General features: G+C 56.6%; 2 protein-coding genes across 14 annotated transcripts in view; one reads left to right on the plus strand and one right to left on the minus strand.

Annotated features, from left to right (window-relative positions):
* Positions 1-13683, minus strand: part of GAS8 (growth arrest specific 8) — a 57173-nt gene that overhangs the window by 20742 nt on the left and 22748 nt on the right. For 5 of the 11 annotated variants that reach the window (XM_027617248.1, XM_027617251.1, XM_027617254.2 and 2 more), the window contains one exon: positions 13438-13675. The exons of the other annotated variants lie outside the window; for them this stretch is intronic. In XM_027617248.1, the coding sequence (XP_027473049.1) occupies positions 13438-13440 (3 nt within the window). In that variant the 5' untranslated portion in view covers positions 13441-13675. The remainder of the gene's footprint in view (positions 1-13437; positions 13676-13683) is intronic. 11 annotated transcript variants of the gene reach the window in all.
* On the plus strand, positions 132-11863 carry DBNDD1 (dysbindin domain containing 1). Of its 3 annotated transcripts, none has more exons than XM_035724891.1 (4): positions 132-249; positions 8698-8844; positions 9236-9376; positions 10151-11863. In XM_035724891.1, the coding sequence occupies exons 3-4, from the start codon at positions 9304-9306 to the stop codon at positions 10306-10308; spliced, it is 231 nt and encodes a 76-aa protein (XP_035580784.1). In that variant the 5' UTR covers positions 132-249; positions 8698-8844; positions 9236-9303; the 3' UTR covers positions 10309-11863. The 3 variants fall into 3 exon arrangements, with proteins under 3 accessions (XP_035580784.1, XP_027473063.1, XP_027473061.1); XM_027617262.2 differs by lacking the exon at positions 132-249 and adding an exon at positions 3117-3199; XM_027617260.2 differs by lacking the exon at positions 132-249 and adding an exon at positions 3356-3612.

Genomic DNA, 13683 nt, shown 5'->3' on the forward strand with positions numbered 1-13683 from the left:
TCGAAAGTGAATTTCACCCTATTACCTACGTGCCTCACTCTATGTCACCCAGAAAGCTGAGAGTACCCGTCTTTACACAGTATTTGTCCTCTTTTTTTCTACACCCTCTACACTGGCATCTTCCTAACTAGTGGTTTTGCAGCAGGTCATGTTTTCCCATCTGCTTGGGGATGGAGAAGATTCCAGAATCTTCTCCCCCCCTGGAGAGTTGCACTGAGGACAGAGTGTGAGTGCAGAAGAAGGGCTTAGGTGAGCTTGGATCGGCCAGTCCCACCCAAGGAGGAAGATGCCTCGTTCATTGGGCTTGCTCAGGCCCCAGCACACACAGAGGCAGGGATCTGAGAGCCACAGTGATGACCCTAAGGGGCTTCTGGTTGCCCACCCAAGCCCCGGCTGCTTTGGAGTGGGGCTTGCACAGAGCCATGATTTACTTATAGCCAGCCCGGAGGCCTTTGTGAAGTCTGGTCATGTCACTGTGCCTGGACAGCCAAGAGCCTGCGCCTCTGAGCCAGACACCACTGGCCTGATAGGCGCCTCCTCCTGCGATGCCAGGGCCTCCCAGAGGAGGGTTGGCAGGCGAGACAGTGCAGCTGGGTAACACAGAGGGGTAATTATTGTTATTTAACACTGCCCAATATGCTAGGTGCCTCATGCTGATTGGTTTTTTTGCTTTAGAAGTCTGGGATCTCTGAATTAAATAAATGCATTAACATTAATTTCTTTCAGCAAAAAGGGCAAGAATAAGAGGGTTAGCTAAGGATAACCAGACAGGGAATTCATTTGTTAAAACCAACAGAGTCGCCTAGTTTATCGGTATGCATTGCAGAGATGAATAGTTCAAGGGAGCCCTGACAGGGCCCGTGGTGACCTGTGCTTTTCATATTGTATTTGAGTTCAGATTCTTAGAAAAGAGCCTTTTCTCCACATGTGTGGCTCAGGATACTTTTATTCAGCATCAAGCTGTGCAGCTCTGAAGCCCAGATAAATGGCATCTGAGTTTCCAGCAAAATCACAGAGTAAATGTTGATACATACAAACCCACTGATGTTGTCTCATGTCTGGCTCTTCCTAATGCCTGCTTCCTCGGTGGTCAAGTAAACTGCCCCAGGCCACTACATCAACTCGAAAGATGCCTGGATGTTGGGATAATAGAGTCCTTAAGAAGAATGAACTCTCTTTTTTATTTATTTTTGGGCTCTCTTTTAGAGATCGATACTGAAGTATTTACAAATGAAATTATATAGTGTGTAGGATTTGTTTCAAAACAATCTAGCAGGGGTGCCTGGGTGGCTCAGTTGGTTAGATGTCCAACTCGATCTCAGCTCAGGTCTTGATCTCAGGGTCATGAGTTCAAGCCCCCTGTTAGACTCCACTCTGGGCATGGAGCCTACTCAAAACAAAACAAAAACAATCCAGCAGTGGAGAGAGGTGATTGATAATAGGGAGGAAACAGGATCAGCCATGAGTTGCTAACTGTTGAATCTCGGTGATGGGATAATGGGTACATGCAGGTTAATCATGCTATTCTCTCTCCTTTTATTTGAAAATGTTCTTAATGAAAAGTTAAAAATAAATAAACACTGGCCTCTGGAATCAGATCACTTGCTATTCACTAGCTGGGATGCCTTTGACAAGACCCCCTCTGTATCCACCTATTCATCTCTCAAATGGGGATAATTATTAAACAATTGCTCTTACAGTTACTATGACTGCATAACAGGTCACCCCCAAAAAGTAGTGGTTTAACAGTGGCAATATCTCTCTTGCTCATGAATTTACAACTCAGCCAGGACTCTGTGGGACAGGACACCTCAGCTCCACAGACCACCCCCAGAGGGGTGGCTCAAAGGTGGAGTCTCATGTCTGCCCATTGGCCGAGAGACTTGAGTCTGGCCTAATGGCTATTGGCGGCCAGAACACACACAGGTGGCCTCTCAAGTGGCCTGGGCTTCCTCACACAAGGTGGCCAGGTTCCAGGGGGGGGCCTCCTGAGCTGAACCCCCTTATGACCCAACTTCAGTAGTCACATGGCATCATTTCTGCCACACTCTATTGGCCAGAGCCATCACAAGCCTCGCCCAGGTTCAACAGAAGGAGTATCAATGGGGGAGTGTCTTGATGGGAGCGGAAGGTTCTGGAAGTGGAATCAGAAATACTGATCTCACCATTTTGAGAACTACAATCTGCCACCCCAGCTGACTCTGAACAGCCAGTGCCCACCCACTGCCCCAGCTTCCTAGGGCACTGACTGGCTTGCTTATGTCCCCACCACCCACCCTATAATTCAGTTTCTTCCCTGAGAGACCATTCTCTCCCCCTTTTGGGGTTGCAAGGAGGCTGTAGCTCACAACAAAGGCTAGTTCTGGTGGGTCATGAAATCATTTTAGAAGGTTGCAGACTGAAGTTTTTGTTTTCATTTGTTTTGTAAACTAAAGAAAAATGGGAACTATTAGCCAGCCTCGCTGACTGACAATCTCAAAGGCTGTGGGTTCTGTATGACTGGAGTTGGACTGGGCAGTGAGTGCCTTGGTTGGCTGAAGCTATGTGGACCACCTGCCTTTGAGATGGTGCCTTTCCTGCAAACACCAAATTCATACCCACTTTCCTCCTCTGTGGGCCTTTTCCACTCCCAGCCGGGAACAAACTCTTTCTCCCTGATGCTCTTCTTTGGTTTGGTTTGGTTTTTATAAAAGTGCAGCCTTTGGGCTTGGATTCAGACCCTTTGGCTTCCAGTGCCTGGCTGTGCAACTTTGGTCAGCTTACCTACCCTCTCTACCACCTGGAAAACCAGGACACCGTCTTCTTAGGATCTCTGGGGGAATGACTGAGATATTGCGCACAAAGAGCTTGGCACAGGGTCGCGTTCCAGGGGCTTGCATGTCGTTCTCAGGGCGCCCAGACCCTGCCTTCCCTCCCGGGGCGCTCTCTCTGCCCGCTCCCATCTCCCTACCTCCCATCTCCCACCCACGCCCCCATCCGGCCTCGCCATTAAACTCTCGCCCAGCCCCACCCGCAGTGTTCTTCACAGTATTCATCACAATCTGCAATTCTTTGCTTTGGGGCCAAGGGTTTGGGCGCCGCCTTTGCTTCCCCTCTGTGCCTCCTCTCCATTGGCCCGCGAGGCGCCGGCACGTAACTGACACCCCATAAATATCTGGGGGTGAACAAATGGACGAAAGTTGGCACCGCTGCAGGAGAAGTGAGCGCGCTGTGGGGGGCGCAGAGGGCGCAAGGGCCGGACCGGGGATGGGAGGCCGCCGCCGGTTGCGGGTGGGTCCGCAGCCCCGGAGGTCGGTGGGAGAGGTGGGCCTCGGAGCTTAGGCCGGCAGGGGGCGCGCGCGGGGCGGGGCGGGGCCGCACCTGTGCTGCGGGGCTCCGGGGGGAGGATGCTAGGGGGAACCCGGGCCCCGGAGCAGCTGCGCGCCCCGCCCCGCGGGCTCCTCCCTGCCGCCGCGGCCCCCCGGCTGCTGCCCCGATGCGCTGCGCCGCGAGCTGGGGCCAAGTCGCCGCCGCAGCTGCAGGGGCGCCCGGGCTGGGTGACGCCGCCGCCGCCCGCGCCCCTCCCAGACCCCGCCGGCCGCATGGAGCCCCCGGAGGGCGCCGGCCCGGGAGGTGAGTGCGGCCCCAAGTCCCCAGGAGTCCCCGAGCTGCGCCTTCCCCCGCAGCCAGCCGCAGCCCCTTCCCCCCACCCCCCCCCGGCCCACTCATCGGCTGCTCCCGGGGGCCGCATGAGACCCACCGGTATCTCCGAGTTGAGCCTGGCCGGAGCCGGAGGAAGCCTGGCCTGCCGCCGGGGGAGCCAGGCCGGGGGCACCTCCCGGGAACGGCCCCCGCTTTAGGCGGGGGGCGCACACATCGCGTCCCCGCCCCCTTGTCCTCTGCGCTTTCAGTCGCGGCAGCCGCCTGGCGCGCTCCTGGGTGGTTGGCCCAGAGTTTCGTGCTGAACCCCAAACCAGCAGAGCCGGGGTCCGGGGGGTCTGGGCATGGGGTGTGCCCGGGCCGCAATTTGGGGTACACCTCTGCGAGGCGTGGGGGTCGGCGCTGCCCTCCTGGGCCGCGTATCTGCTTTGTTCGCCGGGGGCTAGGGCAGGGAGGCCGCCGCTGGGATCCTGCAGGGCACCGCGCTGGGATAGGGCCGGGGGGGGGGGGGGGGGGGGGGAAGGGGGGCGTTGCACCGGGCATGGCCTGCGGGGGGGCCCTGCCCCACGCTTTCAGGGCTTTTCGGCCAGGGCGAGGCCCAGGGGCGCTCGCATCTGGGAGGGCAGGTATGCACGGAAGGAGGCCTCCTCGAAGCCCCTGTCGGCTCTCGGCGACTCTGACGTCTGAGATTCTACCTAGATCTCCCCTCTTTGGAGTCTGGCTCGGGCAGGGCGACAGCTGGTGACGGGAGGAAAACTCTAGGAACCCCCACCTCAAGAGTCCTTTTCAGGAAGAGTGTTCGGCGCCATGAGCGCCTCCACCGGCCTGGCTAGGCCCCAGACGCATCATGGGTTTCCTGGAGGTCCCATCCCAGGGAGCCACTCGTGACCCTACAGGGACCTGAGGAGGGACCCCAGCCACATCAGCGACCTCATCTGGACCCCAAAGGGATGGCCCCCAGGGGGGTGTCCTGAAGCCATGGGCCCACCCACTGCTGTCTGCAGTCTGAGTTGGGCAGGTGCAGCCCAGACAGCTGTCTGAGGGCCCTTGTCACCCACCCGGCAAACACCACCGGACACACCCAGAGCTGGTGGGTGTGGGTTTTCTTTGTTTTGTCCCTTGTTTAAGGGATCCAGCTTTTTCTTGCCACTGACAGTCCCAGGACCCCAGGACTTCCCAGTGGCAGCTATGTGGGGATGTGATGGGAAAGGTTTGGAGGGCAAGGGCTGGAGAGCACAGAGCTCTGAGAGATGTGGGCAAAGCAGCTTGGCCCTCAGTTTCCGTGTCCACTTCTGTCAGTGGGGACAGACTCACTTCCCTCGCAGGGCTGTGGGAGCCCTGAGTGAGACAGGGAGGGAAGGCGCTGGGGAGAGGGGCTTCGTGATCCTCCAGTTTATGAATCTCACGTACTCATTCCATGCACAGAGATGTATTTATCAGGTGCCTCCTCTGCGGGAGTCGGAGTAGGAGCAGAGGGGGCCCCACTGGGAGGGCTCACACTCTGTGGAGCCATTTCCTGCCTACACAGTGGCCTGGTGATCCCCATGCCGTGGGATCCCTCGAGATCATGGATGGATGGCTGTGACCGTCATTCTCTCAGTTCACGGACTTTTGAAAACTTGATTCTGGAGCATGTGGAACACACAAAAAAGTAGAACAATGTGGTAAAGCTCCCTGTGTCCTCCCAGCCTGCTCAACCAGACCACCACCAGCCACCTTTCAGTAGTAATTTGTAGCCAATCTCGACATATTATTTCATCTGTATTTCTCAAAATGTCTCTAAAAGGTTTTCATAGAGCATAATGAAAATCCCATTTTTGCACCTAAACAAATTGGCAGTAATTTCTTAATATCAAAGTATGCAGACATGGAGATGAGAAGGAAGTGCGCTTCTTGAAGGGCCCCAACTGGGACCTTTGGTAAACCAAGGTTCTGGACCCACCCAACTCCCAAGTCTGTCCGAACGGCCACAGGGAGAGAGGCCACGGCCCTGCACTCAGGAGGCTGCGCCTTGGCACGGCCCACCCAGCATCCTCGACATGCAAGGACAAGGGGCTAGGGAAATGGCGTACAGGTGCCCATCTCTGTGACCATCTCTGCCTCCCCACTGCCATTTTGTTGTATATGATATTCATTTATTCACTTCATTAATTTGTTCATCTGTTCATGCAGAGCACCTCCTCAATGCTTAGGGCAAGGCCCAGGGCACACAGCAGGGAACTTAAGATTTGGGCCAAGTTCTCACACAAATGTGCCGGAAAATAGGTCAGCAGCCTAGTGCAAGGTAACCCTATCATACCCACTCACATCAGCTGTCGGTGCTGGGGGCAGAACTGTGGTAACTGTGGTAACTGCAGTCCCCATGGGGCACTGCTTTGCTGCCTGCACAGGTCAGGGCAGCAGTGGCCCCTGCAGGGGCTTGATGGGGGCTGCGCTGAGAATCACGGTGTTGCTACCCCACAGCCTGGCCCCCGGTGCCCCTGCTCAGCCTGGCACCAAGCACCCCCACCCCTTGCCTGCTTCTGCGATCACTCCTGTTTCCTACCCCAGGAAGAGCTGTGGGCCTCAGCCACAGACAGGTGATTCCTAGCACAGCCACTTAGAAACTATGGGGTGGGGTCTTGGGCTTGTTCATTCACTGGACAAACATTTATGGTGCACCTAGTGTGTGCCAGAACCAAGCCTAGGTCCTAGAGGTCACACTTCTCTTACCGACTCCCAGCCTCTGAGCCTGGTGCCTGGCACATAGTAGGTGCACAGCAAATGTTAATTGATGTCTTAAGTCCTCCTGGATTTGCCCTTCAATTCCATCCAAAGTCAACCTTTGTTTCCACTGAGGATTTCTTTTATCATAAAATTCACTCTTTTAAAGCATAAGGTTCAGTGCCTTTAGTGTATTTACAAAATTGTGCAACCACCACCACCATCTAATTTTAGGATATTTTCATCAACCTGAAAAGCAACCCCATACCCATTAGTAGTTACCCCCCATTCCACACACACCCCAGCTCCTGGAAACCACCAACGATCTACTGTCTATGTCTTTTCTAATCTACTTTTTCTACTCTCTGTGGTTTTGCCTGTTCTGGACATTTCATATAAATGTTATCATAATGCACGGCCTTTTGTGACCGGCTGCCTGCACTTACCATGTTTTCAAGACTCCTCTATGTTGTAGCCTGTGTCAGTGCTTTCTTTCTTTTTTAAGGCTGAGTAATATCCCCTTGTGTGGATGGACCACATTTTGTTTATCCATCATCCATGATGCCATCGACCGTAGATGCTTGGCTCTTTCAGGGATGTTGACATTTGTCAAAATGTGCTTCTTAACAGTTTGTGCGACAGTCTAGGCCATCTGAGACCCCTGAACCCCAGCATCTATAGTGGTGCTTGCCCCTCACCCTGTACTGTCTCAACATCTGTGGACTTCATCCTTCCCACCTAGCCTGCATCTCCTAAAAATGGAGGTAGATGTCCTACTCAGCTCAAAACCCTTCGGCGGCTTCTCCCAGAGTAGCAAAGTCCTGATGACATCTGTGTGAGGTGTATCCCCTACCGTGTCCCCCTGCCTCACCTGTCACCATGGGCCATGTGCATGGAAGCATCTCACAATTATGACAGCACAGGCCAGCGTGATGTGAGCCCGTCCTATAGCCTCAGAGAGAGCGACCAGGTGCTGTACTTCCCCACTCAAGGAAACAAAGCAGGTTCCCGAGTCCCACAGAGTAAAGGCTCCTCGAGGACTCTCGACAGGGATGGATGGAGAAGTTCAAGGCAGGGGCCCCAGCTCAGAGCAGGGTCTGAATTACATCTCTCGTGCCCTCTGGGTGGGAAGGTGTCCTTGCTGGGCTGGGCGGGCCAGGACAGTGGTGGGTGTAACTCTACCCTCCGAGGATACTCAGAAGTCACGTTCCAAATGCATCAGAGAAGTGGAGACCAGACCCCCTGAGCCCCGTCCAGCCTGGCCAGCCCCAAACCCCATGAACAGCAGGGGCAGGTCCCCAGGCCCACCTTCCCTTAGCCACACCTCCCAGGGAGGGTGGTGCCCTCCTAGAGGAGGCCAGGTGTTGCCCAGCCAGCTCTACAGCTGTGAATGGATGGCTTATCTTCCCACTTTGCTGGAGACCCTTTAGACACGGGACCTGCTGGGCAGCATCCTGGCTGCTGACTGCACTGTTGAAAGGCCCACCCGTGGCAGGCAGCTCCCGGCGCTAGGGGCCCAACTGGGCTTCCCTAGACAAGACCCTGGTGCGTCACAGAGCACTGCTGAGGGGAGCCGGAGGGCATCTGTTCACTCTTTATGGGTCCACAATGGGGGCATGGGGGAGCCAAGGGATCCAGCTGCCTCAGGGGACATGCCTGACAGGTTCTCTGGCTGCGTTTAGGGAGTGACAAGGTGAGGCAGCAGGAGGGGGAGATGTGGATGGGCTCTGGAACATTCTGGAGGAACTGGTAGGAAATTTGGATGGAGGGATGTGAGCTAAGAGGTCAAGGTGCTGGCCCAACCAACAGAAGGGTGGGGTTGGCGCTTCTATGGGGCAGGGGTCCATCTCTGAGTGGCAGTCTCTACCAAGCAGATTGCCCCCAGGGCCTACTGCTCTCAACTGAAAAAAAATTGTCAAATCTAAAAAATGAGCAATTAAATCTTTCCAAAAAAATTACATAGAAGAAACCTAGAGGAATATCCCCCAGTCTCTTTTACTATGAAAATAAATCATTATGCATTCAAACAGAACAACGTGAGTTTTTGTAAGTGCATCCACAGAGGACAGACAGGCAAGCAGGGGCCATTCTGGATCAAACAGACCCAAAAGGTAAGGAAATGCAAAAGTGACCACAGGACAGTTGGCTGGACCTGAAAGTAGAGACAGACGACAGTGTTGCGCACTCCCTTCCTCCTGCCACCCAGTGGCCCTTGTCTGGGAACCCAACCCAAGACTACCCCAGGCAACCCTGGTCGCCGCCCAGAGCCTCAGAGGAGGGCTCAGTGAGCCACGGACTCCCGTCTTCCCCACCGGCATCTCTCCTCCCAGGTAACACCTTCTGTCTTTGTTGCAGAAGCCGTTCAGGAGGTGGAGGGACCACAGGCAGCCCTGGGCACCCTGGCCCATGGGGCAGGGGAGAGCTACCGCCCACCCACGGCCGAGGAGGAGGTGGGCATCCCAACACCAGCCCCGGGGCTCCTGCAGGTCACAGAGAGGAGGCGTAAGTACAGCTGACCTGCATGTACTCTGCAGGGACCGTGAGCCCCTGGGGAATGGAGGGTCGGGTCCACATCCTGTCCAAACACCCCCCCAGGTGTGGGAGGGGAGGGGCGCTGCATCTGGGCTCTTACAGCTCGGGCTCTGTGGCCTTGGCTATACCATCTGCAAAATGGGGGACCCAGAAGGCATTCAGTCTTGAGTGTGGAGAGTCGATGGGGGGATGGGGGTCCTGCCCCATCTTACCCTGACCCCACGGGGCTCTACCAGAGCTCTGGTTCTTCCCCGGGGCTTTGGTGGCGGCAGGGGAAGGGAAAGTGGTCCCTTCCCAGGTCCCTGCCCTGGGTGGACAGACTTATGCCCATTATGAGCAGCCCCCTCCGCCCGCCCTGCAGAGCCCCTGAGCAGCGTCTCCTCCCTGGAGGTACACTTTGACCTCCTGGACCTCACCGAGCTGACCGACATGTCTGACCAGGAGCTGGCCGAGGTCTTTGCTGACTCAGACGACGAGAGCCTGGCCGGTGAATCGCCAGCAGGTGGGCTGGTGTTGGGGCATGGCGAGTGGCGTGGGGCGGTTCTGGGGCCCCAGCCCATGGAACATGGCTCTCCACAACCCCTATTTTTCAAAATAATATTCTCACACGTGTGTCAAAATTGGTGCTTGTGACTGCACCATCTCATTCAGTATTTTTGCATTTTACATGTGTATTTGTCCAACTTCAAGGAATTTTTCTGTTTTGCTCAATTCTCCTTTCCAAATGCCAACAAAAGGCCAAAGTAACAGTCCCCATCAAAAGCAAAATTTACTACATGTGAATTTAATCACAAGTTAGGCCAAGCAAAGTGGGGTGGCCTTCATCAGCCCTGGCTCCACAGCTCAAGCCTTAGTTTCCCCTCTGGTTCCTGAGGAAGTGTTGCCCTTGGCCCAAGACGTCAAGGGCCCCAGAAATGGCAAGACCGCCAGTGGGGGTATGGGGGCCCAGGGACCTTCTTCTCTCCCTTCTCACACCTTGTGTGGGTGGGGGTGGGGAGGGGGTGCTCAGATCCCGGCCCTGTAGAGCCTGCACCCTGGGAGGATAAGGGGGCAGCTGGCTGCTGGGGCCAGGCTCACACCCAGGGTGTGGTCTCGGCTGCACAGGGACCCTCCCTGGGCCATCAAAAAAGCCTTTGCGCGGGCTGCACCCGGACCCACAAGTCCACGTTACTGGTGGCCTGGCATCTGTGTTTTCTAAGCGTCCAGGGGACCCCAGTGTGTGGCCAGGCCCAGCCCAGTAGCTGCAGGAGTGACCTGACCCCTGTGTTCCTGTCAGGCCTGCACCCACTGCCCCGGGCCGGCTGTCTGCGCTCCCCCTCCTGGACACGAACCAGGGCTGAGCAGAACCGAGAGAAGCAACCGCTTGGTGACCCGGAGCGCCAGCCAGCAATTGTGGACACATTTCTCACCGTGGAGAGGCCCAAGGAGGACTAGGCCAGCTGGCCTTGGGGCCAGGGCAGTGCAAATCTGGACAGTTCTGACCCCACGGACACTCTGCCCACTCCAAGTGGCTCTGGGCCAGGTTCTCGGGGCACCCCAGCACAAGCACAGCCCAGTGGCCTTACGTCCCCGCTCCTTTCCAGTCCCTGATCAGGGACCACAGCGCCTGAGGATGAGGTGGGAGTGGCCTAGGCCTCTTGGAAACTTCTGTCTGCAGGACTGGTGCTCTCATCTGCCACAAGATTCCCAAGTGGGTGCGGGGTAAGGGTGACCGAAGCCAGAGAGAGCTTCTCTGCAAAACCCCCGAGGATCTCAGGGTTCCGGTCTGGGAATGGCTACACCACGCTCCAGCCCATGGGATGCTCTGCTACCCAGCCAAGAATGTGGGTAGGGGAGTCCGTCCTCAACAACGCCACCTTCCTTTCAATCCCATCCTCTTCTTGGCACCAGGACCTCCTACCCAGGCCCTGAGACCCTGCTTGTCATAGTTCCTGTGTGACAGCCCAGGCCACCGTCCTCAGCTCAGAACACCAAATATGGCACGACTGCCTCAGACCATGGGTGGGGGGGAGTGGGCAGGGGGACACACCCCCACAGCCTGTCACGCAAACGCACACAGAGGCATGCACAGTCCTGGGTCTGTGCCCTTAGATGCCGTCCTGGCCTGGGGTAGTGCAGCCTGAGGGAGACTGGGAACATGAGGGGACCACGGCACGGCCCCCCAGCCCCCGACTTAAGGGCACCAGGCTTAGCTGCTCCCACTGCTGCTTTCTATGACCTAAGGGACTGAAGAGGCTCTGCTCTGACAGCAAGTCCAAGAACAGTTTTAAAATAAATGTGAAAGTTTGCTTCTGGTCCCCAGGCCAACCCACCCTGACCCATTCCCCACTCAAACATTTCTAGGGAAGGAACACCTGCTCTCCTGTAGCCCTGGGCGTGGCCCTAGACCCGCTGTGCTAGAGGCAAGCTCCCCGCTGAGAAAACCGGCCTCAGAAATGCTGAGGGACGGTGCCTGCTCCCTCTATACGATGAGCCCCAACTCATCGTAAACGATGTTTACCAGGCACCACCCCGAAGTTCACTTAAAATCAACTCCCCTGAGGGCAGCTGCATGCCCCACCCACCCCACCCACCAGGATCATGCTCCCCATCTCCAAGCCTTCCTGCTACGGCTTCCTTCCGCAGAGCTTAATATTTACACAAGATCAGATTAAAATCTCATCTCTTCCTAAGGCCCAAGCACGGTCTCTTCCGTTCCAGGTGACACCAGCATTCAGGAGTGTGTATTGGGGGGTGGGGGTGGGGTTGGCTGCTCTAGGAGCCTGCTCTGGTCTTCCTCCAGCTGAAGCCACCGGGGGCTCCTCTGGGCTGCTCATGTGGGCCATGTCTCCAGGACAAGTGCCCTGGATTTCTAGGCCTTAGGAAGTGAAGATCCTGTCCCCCACCCCAAGCCCAGGCCCAGGCCCGGAAAAGCACAAGGTGCACTCTGGCGAGTCTTTCCAGCCCAGGCAGGTTCCCAGGAAGCTCCAGGCCCAGAGCAGCAGCTTGTCCCAAGAAGGGAGCCAGTAGGTAAGGCCTGTGAGGAGAAGGCCAAGGGTGAGGCCAAAACCCCAATCCTCTGGATTACCCCTGAAACAAGGGGCCCAGAAGACAGGCCCTGGGCCCCATGCCAGGCAGTTGTTCCCACTGGGCTCTCTGGAGGGAAGCCTGAACCTCCCACATGGAAGATTCCAGGCCAGGTCTCCTCTGTCCCTGGGCCTGTGTAGTATGTGCCCGGATGGCCCAAACAGGTGAAGAGAAGAGCTGAGGAGACGGGGGAGGCGAGCACGAGGGCATCCAAGGCCGGAAACAGCAGGGGTTGGGGTTGGGGAGCACCCAGGTGTGCTGAGAGCATGCCCCGGACCCCAGAGAGGGACTGTGCCAAGCCTCAAAATGAACAGGTCCCAGGCTCTGGACACCAGAGCACCCTCCCCTCTGTCAGAGGGAGCCCCGAGACAGGACCCTGGCAGGTCCCCACGCAGCTCAGCTAATGAAGACTGGGTTTAGTGGGGACTTCATTACAGGATGGGCTCTGGAGATGTAAAAAATTCAACAATGGCACGTTTTACAAACAACAAAAGTCGAAAGTGCTTGTCCCAAGTTGGAAATGCTATTTTTGAGTACGACGGAGTTTTTAAACAAGTCCCAGTGTCTGGTCTTGGCCAAGCAGAGAGCAGAGGTACTATGAGGCAGCAAGCGGAACCACCCCTTCCCCAGGATGCGCCGAGCACCAGGGGTCCCAGACATGCACCCACCCGAGGGCTGACAGCCCTCTACTGCCATGATTCTGATACCTCTGGGAGGCAGGATGCGTGGAGAACAAGCAGACACTGCCCCTGAGCCCCAGGCCAGTCGTGACCCCAGCTCGCCGGGCCGGGCCCTGGCCATGCTCCAAGACCAACCAGCCAACCTACGGCATCAGAGGACTAGCGCTCACAACCCAGAACTGGCCTTCTTCCGTTTGGCAGCTCCCCAACACCAGGAAGAGCATTACCAGGGGCAGCCACAACAGGGCTCTCCACATACAACCTAGCCGCCTACCCAGGGAACGGGTGCTGCTTTGGCTGAGAAACTGCTTCCCTTGTGCTCAGAGCAGTGCCCGGGTGCTGGGGGGGGCAGTGGCAGTGGTTCAGGGCCCCCATGGCTCCATTACCCTCCCCCAACCACACACCTGTGGGAAGTGTTGAGTTTCCTCCAGAACCACTGACAGGCCTTCCACCAACCCAAACAGCTGTTGTAAAAACCTAACACTTTCCCTTGATAACTAGCTGAGATTTCCCTTTTCTTAATTCTGCCACTTAACTAAACCTTCAGAATTTCTGAAGTGAGCCAAAGCCTCCTCTCCTTGGGGCGACTAAAGAGACCAGCACTCACACTTGCCCACCAAATCCACCCACCACCCACCTCCTTTTGTGGGAGGCCTCCTCCAGCTCCTCAGCTGGAGGTCCAAACCCAAAACCCCACCAGGAGGACACTCGCCCACTGCTCTCCCTGGGGGCCTACTGCCCGCCCCTCTGACTGGGGACCCCGTCCTCTAGGGCTGTGGTCTGACTGCCCAGATCTAAAACACCCGTTTGCTGTTACCATGTTTTAATTTGTTTTCCAGTGATTTTGGAAGGAGCTTTCCTAGCTGGGCTCTCCTGCAGGTGGCGCTTTGCAGTCCCCTCCTCCCGCCCCTGAGGAAGGGACACGTTCTCCTGCAGGCTGCCGGTGCCTTCCACAAACTCCTCATGGGTGGACTTCTCCGCAAAGGCCCGGGCCCCAACAGCTCCACCATGTCGGCCTCCTCCAGCACCTCCGTCTCCAGCAGCGGCCTGCCCACCTAGAAAT

Source organism: Zalophus californianus, chromosome 17 (assembly GCF_009762305.2).
Source record: "Zalophus californianus isolate mZalCal1 chromosome 17, mZalCal1.pri.v2, whole genome shotgun sequence".
Classification (NCBI taxonomy): Eukaryota; Metazoa; Chordata; class Mammalia; order Carnivora; family Otariidae; genus Zalophus; species Zalophus californianus.

Coding starts and splice junctions, on each gene's coding strand:
- DBNDD1 (XM_027617260.2), top strand. CDS start 3,387: ATGCTAGGGGGAACCCGGGCCCCGGAGCAGCTGCGCGCCCCGCCCCGC. Junction 3,613..8,697: donor GGAGGGCGCCGGCCCGGGAG/GTGAGTGCGGCC, acceptor TCTTTGTTGCAG/AAGCCGTTCAGGAGGTGGAG. Junction 9,377..10,150: donor GGCCGGTGAATCGCCAGCAG/GTGGGCTGGTGT, acceptor TGTTCCTGTCAG/GCCTGCACCCACTGCCCCGG.